General features: G+C 45.3%; 1 protein-coding gene across 2 annotated transcripts in view; it reads right to left on the bottom strand.

The window, feature by feature from the left end:
• Window positions 1-8501: 8501 nt before the first annotated feature.
• The window catches only part of psd3l (pleckstrin and Sec7 domain containing 3, like), a 505495-nt gene continuing 496748 nt past the window's right edge, over window positions 8502-17248 (bottom strand). For both annotated transcript variants that reach the window (XM_038792652.1, XM_038792653.1), the window contains one exon: window positions 8502-10563. In XM_038792652.1, the coding sequence (XP_038648580.1) occupies window positions 10357-10563 (207 nt within the window). In that variant the 3' untranslated portion in view covers window positions 8502-10356. The remainder of the gene's footprint in view (window positions 10564-17248) is intronic.

Below are 17248 nucleotides of genomic sequence, written 5' to 3'. Positions count from 1 at the left end.
TGTTTGACACTTTTATGAAAACCAATGTCCTCACTGCCCCAAATGGTTAAACAGAGGTTGAAGAAACAGTCACCAGGCTGGCAAAGGTTTTGCTTTCATACAGGACCATGCTGCATGCAATAACCGGGGTGGCCCCCGCTGAGATGCTATGGGTCGTGGACTTCGTACACAACTGAGCTTGATTATTCCTGACATCGGAACTTCAACGACGGTACTCGCTGGCTCTCTGGAATTGTCGTCTGCCAGACAGGACCAATCTCTTCAACCAAAGAGAAAATGCTGGAAAACTTCAGCAGGTCTGGCAGCATCTGTGGGGAGAGAAAAGAGTGAACGTTTTGAGTCCAGATGACCCTTTATCTCTTACCAGATCTGGGAGCAACTGATGCAATGGATCACATTCGCTCGTACAGGTCGCTCCTTCGTGAGGTTACTTGAAAGAAATCTGTCCTGGATCCTCCAACTCCATTGCCAAACCCGCCTCTGGTGACACCTCTGGTTTCTCTCGACGCCAATGTGCCCGACATGGGGTCTTCTGGTTTGGAAATGGAAACGCAGACCTCAGAGGACTCGGACGCCGATTAGCCACCTCCCACCGATCACCAGCCAAGGCATTCCGCATTTCTGGCGCAGATGATGTATATACCAACCGATCCGGCACATCAGCTCAATGTCTGACGAATTGCCAGGGCCAAAAAGAATCCAATGTCCTCCGCCTGCTCCTCCTTCTCTGCCTCATCGGTCTTCAAGGAGCTTTGGACTTGGAAGGCGAGGATTGCAACAGCCGCACAGGACCTATGGAGTGGGAATGATTACCTTCTCCGTGGTCCTTGCGGAGTTCGAGCTCCACTCCTAGGGGCCAGTGAATCTCTATCGACCTCTGTATGAAAGGTCAGCCAGTAAAGCACCGACCAGAAAGGAACTCGGTCAGGATCTACCAGGCTGTGGATATATTGTGTAAATAAAAACTTTGTTTCCTCATTTGACTCGGTGTGAACTCCCTGTGTGCTTATTAAATTCAGGCTGTGCCACACTCTGTGCTCCCAATCACAGATAGTCGGGCATTCATATGTTGTAGGATTGTTATTGTGCCTGTTGTCCCAGCTTGATTTAGGAAGAGGAGTCTCCACCTGCTCTTGCTATTTAACCAATCAATGCCTGGCAAACTGTTTGCCGATGTAACTGTGCCAGCAAAGCAAGGGAACAGACATCATGCAGTCATCATGCTTCTGTTGGTCATTCTCTCTCTCCGATGTCTAAGACAGGAGGATTCCCATTAGAGAAACTCTCTGGTTACAATTATGGTGCTGGGTACTGGGTGAGGAGCAGAATCTAACAAAAGCTCTCAATTACCAGAAATGAACCAAAAAGTGCGATAGGCATGGATGACAAATGTTAAAGCTTGAAGTTACTCAGCTACATACATCTCCCTTTACCGAGTTACAGCCTTTACTCGGCACACAACCAGAAATTATTTACTCGCAATCCAATTAGAAGTCGCCATCCACTGGACGTGACACTGCCTCCTTGCGGAATGGCAAATGGTGTATGGTGGGGACAAGGCCCCAAATTCATTTGTTAATGAGGCGCTCGCCTGTTTAAGATTAAACATAGAAAATAGAAGCAGGAGGCGTTTATTCGACCCTCCAAGCCTGCTCCGCCATTCATTATGATAATGGTTGGTCATCAGGTTCAATACCCAGATCCCACCTTCCCCTGATATCACTCGATCCTCATAGCCCCAACAGCTATACCTAATTCCTTCTTGAAATTACACTACGTTTTGGCCTCAACTCCTTTTTGTGGTAGTGAATTCCACAGATTCATCACTCTCTGGATGAAGAAATTTCTCCTCACCTCAGTCCGAAAAGGTTTACCCCCTCTCCTCAAACTATGACCGCTAGCTCTGGACTCCCCCGCCATTGGGAACATTCTTTCTGAATCTACCCTGACCAATCCTGTTAGAATGTTCTAAGTTTCTATGAGATCCCCTCTCACTGTTCTAAACTCCAATGAATATAATCCTAACCGACTTAGTCTCTCCTCGTATGACAGTTCTGCCATCCCAGGAATCAGCCTGGTAAACCTTTGCTGCACTCCCCCCATACCAAGAACATCCTTCCTCAGATAAGGACACCAAAACTGCACACAATACTCCAGGTACGGCCTCACCAATGCCCTATACAATTGCAGTAAAACATCTCTATTCCTATTCTCAAATCCTCTCGCTATGAAGGCCAACAGATATAGAACATAGAACATACAGTGCACAAGGAGGCCATTCAGCCCATCGAGTCTGCACCAACCCACTTAAGCCCTCACTTCCACCCTGTCCCCGTAACCCAATAACTCCATCTAACCTTTTTTGGTCACTAAGGACAATTTATCATGGCCAATCCACCTAACCTGCACGTCTTTGGACTGTGGGAAGAAACCGGAGCACCCGGAGGAAACCCACGCAGACACGGGGAGAACGTGCAGACTCTGCACAGATAGTGACCCAGCAGGGAACCGAACTTGGGAACCTGGCGCTGTGAAGCCACAGTGCTAATCACTTGTGCTACCGTGCTGCCCAATTTGCCTTCTTTACTGCCTGCTGTACCTGCGTGCTTACTTTCAGTGACTGATGTATGAGGACAGCAAGGTCTCGCTGAGTATCCACCTCTCTCAATGTACACCCATTCAAATAATAATCTGTCTTCCTATTTTTGCGACCGAAGTGGATAACCTCACATTTATCCACGTGTCCACTCTCAGCCTGTCCAAATCCCGCTGAAGCATCTCTGCATCCCCCTCACAGCTCACCCTCCCACCCAACTTTGCATCATCTACAAATTTGGAGATAATAAGACCATAAGACCATAAGACATAGGAGCGGAAGTAAGGCCATTCGGCCCATCGAGTCCACTCCACCATTCAATCATGGTTGATTTCAACTCCATTTACCCGCTCTCTCCCCATAGCCCTTAATTCCTCGAGAAATCAAGAATTTATCAATTTCTGTCTTAAAGACACTCAACGTCCCGGCCTCCACCGCCCTCTGTGGCAATGAATTCCACAAACCTACCACTCTCTGGCTGAAGAAATTTCTCCTCATCTCTGTTCTAAAGTGACTCCCTTTTATTCTAAGGCTGTGCCCCCGCGTCCTAGTCTCCCCTGCTAATGGAAACAACTTCCCTACGTCCATCCTATCCAAGCCATTCATAATCTTGTAAGTTTCTATTAGATCTCCCCTCAACCTCCTAAACTCCAGTGAATATAATCCCACGATCCTCAGACGTTCATCGTATGTTAGGCCTACCATTCCTGGGATAATACGTTTAGTTCCCTCATCCAAATCATTAATATATAATGTGAACAGTTGGGGTCCTAGCACTTGCAACATTGGTGCTTACTCTGCCCACCAGAACCTGCCTCCGGTGCAAAGTGGCCAGAATGGCAACTCTGGGGGGCAACACGGTGGCCTAGTGGTTAGCACAACCGCCTCACGGCGCTGAGGTCCCAGGTTCGAGCCTGGCTCTGGGTCACTGTCCATGTGGAGTTTGCACATTCTCCCCGTGTCTGCGTGGGTTTCGCCCCCACAACCCAAAAATGTGCAGAGTAGGTGGATTGGCCACGCTAAATTGCCCCTTAATTAGAAAAAATAATTGGGTAATCTAAATTTTAAAAAAATAAAAATAAATAAATAAATAAATCGATGCTGACTCTGACTGATCCGGTCATTGCTTTCTAAATGTTCCGCTATAAGGTCCTTGATGATGGTTTCAAGAATTTTCCCCACTACTGATGTTAGGCTTACTAGTCTATAATTCCCTGCTTACTCTCTATATTGAATATATTGAGACTGAATATTGGAATGACACGAGCTACCTGCCAATCTGCAGGGACTGCTCCAGAATCTATAGAATCCTGGAAAATGACCACCAATGCATCCACTATTTCCAGAGCCACCTCCTTAAGGACTCTGGGATTCAGATACTCAGGCCAAGGGGATTTATCCACCTTCAATCCCATAAATTGTCCCAGCGCCATTTCTCTACTAATATTGATCTCCCTCAGTTCTTCCCTCTCACTAAACCTTTCATTCTCCAACATTTCTGGTATCTGATTTGTGTCCTCCTTTGTGGAGACAGAACCAAAGTATGTATTCAATTGCTCAGCCATTTCTTTGTTCCTTATTATGCATTCCCCAGGTTCTGTCTATAGGGGGCCTACATTTGTCTTTACCAATTTCTTTCTCTTCACATTATGTTCCCTGCAAGCTTCCTTTCGTACTGTATTTCCCCTGTCTTAATCAATCCCTTTGTCCTTCTTTGCTGAATTTTATAACTGCTCCCAATCCTCAGACCTATAATTCTTCTTGGCCAATCTGTGTGCTTCTACCTTGGATCGGATATTATTTCTAATTTCCTTTGTAAGCCATGGATTGGCCCTCTTACCCATTTTGCTTTTGTGCTAGACAGGAATGAACAGTTATTGCAGTTCCCCCATGTGTTCCTTGACTGTTTGCCATTGCCTAGCCACTGTCATCCCTTTAAGTAACTCTCCCCAATCTATCAAGGCCAATTGATGCCTCATATCTTCAGTTTCCTTTATTAACATTCAGCACCCTAGTCTCCAAATCAACTACTTCACTCTCCATTCTTGACAAAAATATTCTATCATTTTATGGTCACTCATCCCCAAGGGGTATCGCACAGCCAGATCGGCAATGACTCCCTTCTCATTACACATACCCAGTCTAAGATGGCCTGCTCTCTAGTTGGTTTCTCCACGTACTGGTCAAGAAAACCACCCCGTATACACTCCAGGAATTCCTCCTCTACGGCACTGTGGCTAATTTGCCCAATCTATGTGAAGATTAAAATCACCCATGATCACCAAAATTCCCTTATTACAGGCACCTCTAATTTTGTGTTTAATGCCATTCCCAACATCAGCACTGCAGTTTGGGCGTCTATATATGACACCCACCAATGTTTTTTGCCCCTTGGCATTTCTCAACGCTACCCATACAGACTCCACATTGTCAGAGCTAATATCCTTTTCCACTATTGTGTTAATTTCCTCTTTAACCAGCAGTGCCACGCCACCACATTTTATTTTAAGCCTGTCCTTCCTAAATACTGAAAACCCTAGGACATTCAGTTCCCATCCCTGGTCACCCTGCAGCCATGTCCCTGTAATCCCAATTATGTCGTACCCATTTATATCTATCTGCGCGATTAGTTCATCCACTTTATTGCAAATGCTCCGTGCATTAAGGCAGATGTGTGGGACTTGAGTCCACTAACTTTTGCCTTAGGGACTACTGCCAGCAGAGTGGAGTTGACACTGAGTGAGGGCCTTCTGGAGTAAATTGAGAGTAAAGACACAAATATTAGACTAGATACTGTCCAGAATACAATTTTGTGAGGAAACATTAGTTCTTGATTGGCTATCCACCTATTCGCAATTTTCTTTGTGCAATAGCCCATTGTTTATTCTTTAGTGGATGGAAATTGAATAAAAAATCACACCCTGGAACAAATGATCACGCAGTACCATGTGAGAGAAATAGGATCTGCGTGACTAAACCAATCAAAAGTTTAAAAAGCATGAGGATAGCGACAGACTAGACAGAACGGCTGCGGTGGGCAGACACGTAGCAGATGACATTTAGTGCAGGGAAGGGTGACGTGATACATTTTGGTAGAAGAGGCAACGTGAACATGGTAGTTATAAAGGAGTGCAGTAACTTGGGGAATGAGGCATGCGTGTATAGATCATTGAAATTGGCAGGACAAGTCGAGAAGGCTGCTGTAAAAGCATATGGAATTCTTGGCTTTATTAGTAAGAGGCACAGAGTACAAAGGTCAGGAGGTAATGCTGAAGCTGAACCCTTTCAAAACATCACCAGGAGCGCCGCATTAAATTCTGGGCGACACACTTTGTGTTGAACGGCAAGGCCCCAGAGAGGTTGCAGAAGAGGTGTGCCAGAATGGTTCCAGGGATGCACGGCTTGAGTTATGTGAAGAGACTGCAGTTAGGCTTGTACCTTTTCAGCAGAGAAGATGAAGGAACAATTTAGTAGAGATGTTCAAAATTAATGGACGGAATTGATAGTAACTCAGGAAAAACTGTTCCCGTGCCAGGAGGGCCAATAATCAATACTTTTTAATGGTGGCAAAATAATGTAAAAGAACTAGAGGTGATTTAAAAAAAAAACACAGGCGGCGATCTGCAATTCACTGCCTGAATTCGGTGCTGGAAACAGATGTAACCATAACATTGAAGAGAGTTTTGGGGTACATTCTTGAAAGAAACCCATTTGAGGGATAAGGAGAATGAGAGTGTGGGGTGGGGTCAATTGAATAGGTCGCCCAGGGCGTTGGCACAGGAACCAAGGGGCCAAGCAGTCTTCTCTTTTATGTTATCTGCGATTCCAAAAGTTCGGAATCAAAACGAATATAGTTGCTTGGCTGAATCTACATAGGAGCCTTCCTGTTGCTAGGTTACAGGAGATATTTGATTTGGAAGCAATAAAAAAAAAACTGTTGAAAATTCCACACAAAACAGCTCAGAGTGTGAATGACACTCTGGCCAAGATATAGCGCCTCAACAAATTACCTTTCCAGAATGTTGAGAAGGCAAATACAGTAAACTAAGCTCTTGCAGTTAATTACTATTCATTATTAACACATAAAACAAGGTGGTTTTCACAGGAGACTCTGACGAGAGAATTTGACTTGTTATTTTGAAAAAAAACAATTTATCCACTTAACTGACGTGCCCCTGAGTGATGTAGATTGATAATATTCTGAATTCACAGGCTCACACTGCAGCTGCGGAATTTGAATTGCCATTGCTTTTTAGTCCCGACCTTATCCAGTGATACACAATCACACATTCCTGTATCGCTCACCACAGTGATTGGGGAACAAAAAAGGACGGGTGGAAAAATGTGAACAAACTTAAAAGTTGCCCAGCCGTGGGGGCCTCCCAACATGTTGAGTCCAATTGGGTCTTTTTAATCCAACAAGAATGTTAAACATACTGTTGTAGAGGCCTAAAGCCACGAACCCCAACGTCGCCAACATTTTGGGGCGGCACGGTAGCACAGTGGCTAGCACTGTCACTTCACAGCTCCAAGATCCCATGTTCGATTCCCGGCGTGGCTCACAGTGTGGAGTCTGCACGTTCTCCCCATGTCTGTGTGGGTTTCCGCCGGCTGCTCCGGTTTCCTCCCATAGTCCACAAATGTGCAGGTTAGGTGGATTGGCCATGCTAAATTGCCCTTAGTGTCCAAAAGGGTTGGGTGCGGTTGCTGGGATGGGGTGGAGGTATGGGCTTAAGTGGGGTGCTCTTTCCAAGGGCTGGTGCAGATTCGATGGGCTGAATGGCCTCCTTCTGCACTGTAAATTCTATTATTCTATAAAGGCACATATCTGTCTGCCATTCAAGGTGCCACAATAGATTCTTCCCACTTTTTGCACCTGATGTTTACACAAGAGGGTTTCCCGCCCCGGTTTTGGGTGGGTGGGAACGGTAGCGGAGGAAGGGAATGGAGGTTCAAAATTACTTTGACATTTGCGTGATTTCCCTGCTCGATTGTCCCCGCCCGCAAATGCATTAACAATTAATGGGTCTCCCGACTGTAACGTTCCCTCACGGAGGAAAGGTCCCCATCTCCATTCAGCAACAGGAAATCACGGCAGCAGGGTTTGCAACAAGTGTTTTTCAAATGGGCAACTGGTAAGTCGAACCCACTGGAATGCACAAGTAAGTACACCCCCTGGAAGGAATGGGGGGGGGGGGGGGGGCAGAGAAAGAGGGTCATGCCGGGGCAGCACCTAAGGCGTCCGTTAAGAAGTTATCTCTCAGGAGCATAAGTTGCCACCCTGCCAGCATGATGTTGTGGGACCAACCTACTGGGTTTATTTTGCAACACCAAACACCCCCCCCCACCCCCCATTTGGTGGGAAAAGCCAGCAGCCAGCGGGCTACACACAGTTTTACCCACCCGAGTTGACACTTAGAAAAAAGAAAGGAGAAATGTCTGCCCCAGGTTTAGATGTTCCACCTGCAGGGTGGAATTCCCTCTACTCAACCCCAACAAGTACCTTTACCCCGCCATTGGATTAACTCCATACTGCAGCTTCTTTCTGTTATGGCACCAACCATCTCTGCGCTCTTTCTCAAGGTAATGTCCTACTGAAGGTGTATTTTGTTCAGTACCTGAGTTGAGGCCATCAGAACTCAGTTTACTGTGCATCTCAAAAGCAGGTAACGAGAGCACACTCATGTCCCTTAGATTTTGGACTGGCTACATCTCCAGAAACTGGGAGGACACCACATTTCCGTCATGGCATTAGGTAGAACATTTTCTAAGACAACTTGTGCCCAACTTGTGCTTGCTCCTCCTCTTCCACCAATAGGAATTCTACAAACCTTTGAATCGTGCATTGCACCAAATGAAAGAATCAACAACACATTGCATTTTAAACAAAACTCAGGAATCACTATAACATCCATTTGAATTTATTGGTGTGAGTTCTTGTCTCTGTGAGAGGACAGCATGCAAAACAAGGGACATGTGTAGCAGAAAGAAGGCTTTCTGCACACTATTGTACAGTAAATCTATTATATACAGACAACAAAAATAGATCCACTAGGCTATAGAAGTGAGTGAAGATGCAACAAAGTCAATAAATATCGTAATCGCACAGAGAAATACCAAGTGGCACTGAAAAGAGACACCTATTTGCACCTGAAAATACATTACTTAGCAGATACCACTTTTCACTATAAATTTGATCACAGCCTTTCATTATCCACAGATGCAGAAGGTTTGACTGGCATTCCGCAAGGCAAGGGGGACGTGATTTCTTTATAGAAAAGAGATGAGATTTTCACACTTGACAAAATAGATTGAGTCCACAATTAGGCACAGCCTTGTGCTCTTCCTTCAGGTGCAAGACCCCCTACTTGACTGGTGCAGCGAGAGTTAAACTACAGCCTCGTTGCAATGGAAACTAACAGCAATGGCTCGAGAGGCAAAATGCAATTTCCTACTACAAACAAAACTTCCATTGGATCAATTGTAATTCTCCTACAATACTGTCTCTTTAACCTGTCTTACAGATGACAGAACTTGCCCAAGAATAAGTGCCTGGAATTATACAAAAAAAATGGAAGACAAACACATTCTTAAAAAAAACAAGGTGGTCAAGCTTTATGTATTCTGTTTAAAGTGCACTATAAATACTAATCTTTAAAGATACAATCAAAGAGTTCAGATGGTACCTTCTATATATTTGCTATATTCTTGTCAAGGAAACATCATATACACAGGTAACACGTTTGTCTGGCATTTACAGTCAGCTTAAAATGGAGCCACATGATCATTTAAAAACAAAAGTGTTTTAAAATATTTTTCTTCCAACACTGTACAGAATACAGCCTTCTGGCTCAGTAGCAGCTATGGACTTGGGGTGGGGTGTGCAAGGAGGTTGGGTGACTGGCACATGGTGTCTTAAATGTTGAACTATCACTTGAGTGGTCGGCATGCAGAGGAGGGAGAGAGAGAGGTCAAAACAGAGTTACCTTAGAGTGGCGGTCCCTCACAAACGTATCTGCTTGAAGGAAAGACTGAAATGCACTACGCAAAATAATGCAGCGGGCAGGATGATTAAGGGAGGGGAGGAGGGGAATAGACAATGAGAAAGTTAAAGGAACTATTTGCTAATTAGCAATGAAGAAAAATCAACCAGGCATTCAGCCCAATAGCTCTTGAAAGAATATTCATTTTGTCAATCTCCAGTAAGCTGTACTGTACAAAGCATTGTTTCTTTAAGAAAAACATATCCACAGAAACATTCATTTCACTAGGCTTCAACTTCCTTTTGAGAGTGTTTGGTTTTAAATAATTTAAAGAATTAAAAAAAATGAAGGAAAAGGTCAGCAGCTATCTTGCTCCCTATTTTGTACACAGAAATTCAGCCAATGACAATTCTCCGTTTGTGAAATGACACATATCCATTTGGCACTCATTGTTAGGACCTCTTGTGTAAACCTTCGACTGAGTGACCTTCGATAGCTTTCAAAATAGCAGGCCAACAAATAGGAGTCTGTCTCTTTAAGGCAATATAAAAAAAAACGTCAATCCACAAACAGTTGAGTCAACAACCAAACAAATATATAAAAGCTACAGGAGTGTCTGCAAACAAAGGATTACCATATCAGTCATGTTCTCACAATTTCTGTAACCAAAAGTTGGCATCTAAATAATATTTTACACAAAAATATACAAGTCACAGATTGCGTCACTTGATTATGTTTTGGTGGCCGAGGGCTGGGAGATGATTTCCTGCTGAAGAATTAAGTCTTCTGCTTGTTGTTGGCTGTATCAGGCCTGTAGTCTTTCCTTTCGGAGACATTGCGTTTGATTTTCGCATTTACAGGATACATCTCTTGGTTCAGTGATGGGCTGGAGTGCGACTTTTTCATCCCGTTGCCATCGGTCTCCACGAGCATATCTGGTCCTCCTTCCTTCAAGAGCTTCACATAAGTCTCATATCTGTTTTTCTGTAACAGAAGTCAGCATTGTAACAATTCAGCACAAGGACAGAACACTGCACTTTCAACAGAGAAGGATGCATTATCCTTGACGCCAAAGGTCAATTGTAAACACAAGTTCAAGCTTCCACAAGCCACGGAGCACACAGATGTTTTAAGACCTCATTCCCCCTTTAAGGACCAGATACAAACTAACCCCCATTCTCTTTTCCCTCCCCTCTATTTGACTGCACCAGATTATCAGAGAGCCAACACATGTCCAGTACATAGATCTCGGGCTGGATTTGCCGGCCTCCCAGTGTGTTTCTCGGCAGCGGGTTCTCAATCCCGCCGCTGTCAATGGAATTCCCGATGAAGCCACCCATTTTCACCGGAAAACCTGCGGGCGAGGGTGTGCTGCCAGTGGGACCAGAGAACCCACGGTCAGTGAACGGCTGAAGGATTAAGGCCTTCATCAACACTTCTTGTTGATGAAGTTTACACCCATTATGACTCTGGATATACCAATTGATCATTTTCATTGTGACATCGAAAATGGATATTTGATCCCTTTGAGTGGAGGTTAAAGTTAAGCTTGGTCAGGCCAGATGTAGTTTAGATACCAGGAAATGGTTCTTTCCCAAAGAATGGTGAACATCTGGAAGGCTGACTGCTCAGCTTAGGTCCTGCCAAGGTCACTGGGCTCCTGACCTCATTACAGTCTTGGTTCAAACATGGACAAAAGAGCTGAATTCCAGAGGTAAGGCAAGTGACTGCCCTTGACATTAAGGCAACATTTGACTGAGTATGGCATCAAGAAGCCTTAAACAAACTGGATGCCGACTCACTGAATTCTTTCAAATTCTGAGAGCTGGGCTTGTTTCTGGCTGTGACAGATATCACCTTGGACCAAAGATGTAACATTATTGGGGCCAGCATAATCTCTGTAGTTTTGATTGCTGAAAGAAGTCAGAGAGGAGCTGTGCAATGTGCGAATTGGCTGCTGTGTTTACGACAGTAGCTACTCTTCAAGAGCAGCTCATTGGGTGAAAGCTCCTGAAGTTGTGAATTGTGCTGTATGAATGCAAGGGCACACTTTCTTTAAATTAAATTTCAGTTGAACTTCTCAGCCCTAGAACCAAACATGTCATTAAAAGTGCTCCTTTGCTGCTCACACAGAAGACTCCCTAATCAATGCATTGCCACTTGTGAGGCCATTGAGTTCAGGCACAAAGCACTTTGGAGCAACCCACTCAACAGATTTAAAACTTGATTAAGTTGTCAGAGCTATGCTGACTCAGTCATCACATCGACCACCCTGTGTGGAACTAACCTTTACAAACCAGCACAGACACAGGTTAGATCCCCAGATTCGCTGATCTGTTTGTTTTGTTAATTGTATTGTCAAGGTTACGGATGCATAGGTGAAGGGCTTAGCTTAAGTACCTTGTGCACATATAAAGAAGGACTTCCGTAAACTGGTCCAGGCAGCGGGTAATTTAGGGTGTCATTCGGCCGGACTGCCTCTCGTTCGTGGTTACATCTGCGCATGGGTGTCCCTGGAGAGGGAACATGAGGTGTCCATCGATACATTTGAGGCTCTCCGCAGCCAGGTTCTTTTCTTTAAATGAATTTAGAGTACCCAATTCTTTTTTTTCCCAATTAAGGGGCGATAAAGCCTGGCCAATTCGCCTATCCTGTACATCCTTTTTTGAGCTGTGGGCATGAGACCCATGCAGACACGGGAAGAATGTACAAATTCCTCATGGGCAGTGACCCGGGGCCAGGATCGAACCCGGGTCCTCGGCACCGTGTGGCCGCAGTGCTAACCACTGAGCCCCATCTGCAGCCAGGAAGAAATGGCTGAAGGTATTGGATACTGCAAAGGCTATGGCCTCTGACAATATTCTGGCAATAGTACTGAACACTTTGTTCCAGAACTTGCCGCGGATCTAGCCAAGTTGTTCCAGTACAGCTATGACACTGGCATCCATCCAGCAATGTTGAAACTTGCTCAGGTATATCCAGTACACAAAATGCACGACAATTCCAACCTGGTCAATTAGCACTACCCCATCAGCATACTCTCAATCATCAGCGAGTGATGAAGGGATCGGGAACAGTGCTAACAAGTGGCATTTGTTTGCAATAACTAGTTTATTGACGCTCAGTTTGGGTTCTGCTAGAGTCACTCAGCCTCTGACCTCATTGCAGCCTTGGTTCAAACATGGACAAAAGAACGAGGGCGAGGGTGACTGCCCTTGACATCAAGGCAGCATTTGACCGAGTATGGCATCAAGTGGTCCTAGCTAAACTGGAGTCATTGAAAATCAAGCGGAAAATCCTCTGCTGGTTGGAGTCATATCTGAAAGGAAGATGGTTGTGGTGGTTGGAGGTCAATTATCTCAGTTCCATGACATCACTGCAGGAGTTAAACGAGGTAGTGTCTTAGGCCCAACCATTATCAGATGCTTGACCAATGATTTTCCTTCCATCATAAAGTCAGAAGTGGGGATGTTCGCTGGTTATTGCACAATGTTCAGCACCATTCACCGCTCAAGCAGTTCATGTTGAAATGCAACAAGACCTCGACAATATCCAATCTTGGGCTAACAAGTAGTAAGTAACATTCATGCCACACAAGTGCCAGGCAATGACTATCTCCGACAAGGGAGAATACATCACCCCTTGACATTCAATGGTGTTACAATCGATCAATCCCAACATCACCATCCTGGGGGTCACTACTGACCAGAAACTGAACTGGGCTGGCCACATAAATACTGTGACTACAAGAGCAGGTCAGAGGCTTGGAATCCTATAGCAAGTAACTCATCTCCTGTCTCCCCAAAACCTGTCCACCATTTGCAAGGAACAAGTCAGGAGTATGATGGAATACTCTCCACTTGCCTGGATGAATGTAGCTCCAAAAAACTCAAGAAGCGTGACACCATCCAGGACAAAAGAGGCCGCTTGATTGGCACCCCTTCCGCAAACATTCACTCCCTTCACCGCTGACGCGCAGTAGCAGCTGTGCATATCTTCTACAGGATGAACTGCAGGAACTTACCAAGGCTCCTTAGGCAGCATCTTCCAAACCTACGGACAGCTACCATCTAGAAAATCAACAGGTCCCTGAGAACACCAATTTGCCCTCCAAGCCACTCACCATCCTGACTTGGAAATATATCGCCGTTCCTTCACTGTTACTGGGTCAAAATCCTGGAACTTCCTAACAGCAATATAGGTGTGCCTACATCACGTGGACGGCAGCAGTTCCAGAAGGCAGCTTACCACCACCTTTCTAAGGGCAATAAGGGCTGGGCAACAAATGCTGACGTTGCCAGCCATGGCCATATCCTGTAAATGAATTTTTAAAAATACAGCCAGCAATGATCTGATCCGCAGGAGAGTTTAAAGTTCTTAAAACTCAAAGTTCTGTACTCCCAAACAACCAGCTCACCAGTTTATTTTAAATGTACACAGAAGGACTTCTGGGGAACTGGGTATTGCTTCGGGACGAAGCTAACATACGTAATGTTGCACTCTGTAAATAAACTTAATACTGGAAAAAAAGAATTGCTGTCCGGTTGCCCACTTCACCACCTGTCTTCAGGATGAATGAACAATTATGTTGGATGAGGAAAAGTGAGGGCTAGGTTCCATCCAACTGGAAAATGTCTGCGTGAGCACATGAGGTAAGGGCAAGATCAGGCCATACACTCCACGGCTGAATAAATTGCCAACACTTACCCTCAAGGGTCACGTGCGAGGAATGGCTTCTTGGCCTTGACAGCCGGACAGGGGAAGAGATGGGACTTGCGTGACTGTAGCCCAGGAATATAAGTGGCTTTGAAAGAGCAGGGCAGAAAAATGACTCGCATGATATCCGCATGATGATAGGAGTCATGATCCTCGTTTCTTCAGGATGAATTCTTTCCCCATCTGATACAACATCATCAGTGATGGGATAAAACAAGAGATTAAAATACAGCGGGGAACAATCCCAACAATGGAAGAGGCACAGCAGATCAGAGAGTCAGTGCAACTGTGCATTAAGAACTGCAGAGTGTGCTTGAATGGCATACATCTATAAATTACAATGACAACACTCTGAGAATAGAGGCTGTCAGGAAATTCTTATTTAAAAAAAAGATGGCTCAACTGTATAAAACCGTGTTGCGTACTTAAAGGAGTTTCAAATTTCAAACTGAGTTCCCCTCATTGCCATTAGATTTCGCCTTTCTGATCAGCGAAACTCAGTGTGAGAGGCTATGGCAGAAATGAACAGACTGCTGAAAGTGAATGACTGAATGCAGCCATCATCCTTCTCTTTAAACCCACAAACATTGTATACATTGCAGTGTCCTCGATTACACTGATTACAAATAATGTTACCAAAGGGCCTCATGCATCAATTCCTTTATCAAGCTCATCAGTCAATAATTTAATTACTGTTACACTGAATTAAGGAGCTGCTAAATGAATGTTAAATAATTACTAATGGCGCTGTTTGTACTTTAGGCTCTGATTAAATGGTGGAGTAAACCCTGTGGGAGTCCCGACAGGACAGTCATTAGGTTTTCATGCAAACAAATGCATTGCAGTACACCCGGAGGGCACATCTGGTTGCTGGTCGATGAGGTGCATGGAAATTCCCCAAGTTGCAAAGAGGTCTGCGGCCCTGTGCATCCTTCGCACATCAATCCTCCATCGCGGTGAAGGTCAGAGAACGAGGAAATAAATCAAGCATTTCCTTTCTAATGGGGTGAGGAAAGTTGAAAAGTTATTGTCACCTCAACCACAAGAGGATGGCGGATGAAATCTCAAATTCATTGTTTCATTTTACAAATGATACTTGGCATTGGAAGAACAATGTATAAGTTGTGAGGTTATGGGCTGTGTTCTCTGCTTCACACCGCCGGCGAGAATTGCAATCAGGCGGAGAATAGTGCGCAATGGAAAAATCGCAATTTGTGCCTTGTGCCGATTCTGACGCCATGTCACGGTCCCCCACTGGTGGCGTTAGTGAAGATTGTGTCCCGCATCGGCTGGCCCATGCATAACCCTCATTTGCATGGATTAAAGCTCATTAGTGGGGTGGGGCACCATATGCTCCATCCCCCCCACAATGCTCCACCCGTCTCGGGTGGAAGGCACACGGACGTAAATTGGTGCAAGTATTTACAAGCAGGGCCTGGACACCATGGCTGTTGAGGGGGAGCGAGAGGGTAAAAAAATTCAAAACTCTTCAACATTGTCGGGTTTGCTGGGGGTGGCTGCCTGGGCCAGGGGAGTAGCTGGAAATGACCGTGCCAAGTCCTTGGACTCTGGCTGTCCACCTCAGGATCAGGGTGGCCAGGCACAGACTGTCATTGCTGTAGTATGTGAATTTAAACACACCCCTCTGGAACTACTAACAGGTTCCTGGCTGTTCACACTGCTTACTCGAACAGGCGCCGGAACGTGGCGACTAGGGGCTTTTCACAGTCACTTCATATTTGTGACAATAAAAGCTTATTATTATTGTACCCTTTTTGTTTAACATAAATGTGTTGCTTTTTGTACATTTTAAGACTTGCGTCACACCACAGGTTGCATGTAGGTTGCAACTACACTCAGTTTGTGATGTCTCTTCTTCTTTGTGTAGAGAAGGTGTGTGAAATAGAGCTGTATCAGAGCCCAGTGTGTAAGAGCGGGCAGCCAAGCAACATGCGCTAAGCGTCTGGAGAGTGGCAGGAAATAGCCTTCTGGACAAAAAAGAACAAAGAACAATACAGCACAAGAACAGGCCATTCGGCCCTCCAAGCCTGTACCGGTCATGATACCACCCTTGGCAAAAAGGAGTGTATGGTTTGCCAATAAATTGTCTGTAGTTCTATGGATGCTGCACAGGAGCTGCTGCCTCTCAGGTGTGGCACACGTTGCTTCAACTGGTTTACCTGAAACCTCCTATGTGTCCAAAGGGTTGGTGAGCTGCATCTGGTGTGTGGGTGAAGCACACATTCAGCTTTGTGGGCTAGTTTGCTTCTCATTGTTTCCCTATAGCTCGTGCCAGCAGCAACGTGAAAAAGAGTGTCAAATGTGTGTCTCTCTCGTCAGTGCCCAGCTTCTCCATCGGCAAGACGTCCAAAGGCGGGCTGATGTCCAAATATGCCACTTTCCTGCAACCAAACCGATGCCATGTGGAGTCGCTATGTATTCCTCTGGACTCAACCGGGAGGATTGTGAGGCGGACCCAGCCCTGGGTCGCTATATTTTTTGCCCAGGTTTGCACCCTGGAGAAGACTCTCGAGAATTCTTCCAGAGAGTTAACACAACATGGGAGATAATAGTTACAAATGATAAACCCAAACTGATTGGCATAGAGAACAGGTGCTGTTGTCCCACTGGTCAGCCACTGCCCACCTCGTCAGGTGGTCCCCGACTGGCAAGGCACTGACTCGACGCAGTCCATCAGTTCCTACGGGTGCTCGAAGCTTAGAGTCTCTGCTCAACAAATGGACAGAATCCATCGCAACAGCCAAACAAAGCAAAACAAATTAAAAGAAAGAAGATGCCAACTCTTTGATTAGCAAACTGGAATGTCAGGATTATGTGCACGGGACTGACGATTTCCAGCTCGTCAATGCGCACAAGAGACAGCCGTGATCAACATGGAACCTGATAGGCTGGACACTGACCTGGCTTCACAACAGGAAGCCAGGCTCACCAG

This window comes from Scyliorhinus canicula, chromosome 3 (genome assembly GCF_902713615.1).
Source record: "Scyliorhinus canicula chromosome 3, sScyCan1.1, whole genome shotgun sequence".
NCBI lineage: Eukaryota > Metazoa > Chordata > Chondrichthyes > Carcharhiniformes > Scyliorhinidae > Scyliorhinus > Scyliorhinus canicula.
Note: the sequence above shows the minus strand (reverse complement) of the source record. Positions and strands in the feature narration are given on the sequence as shown.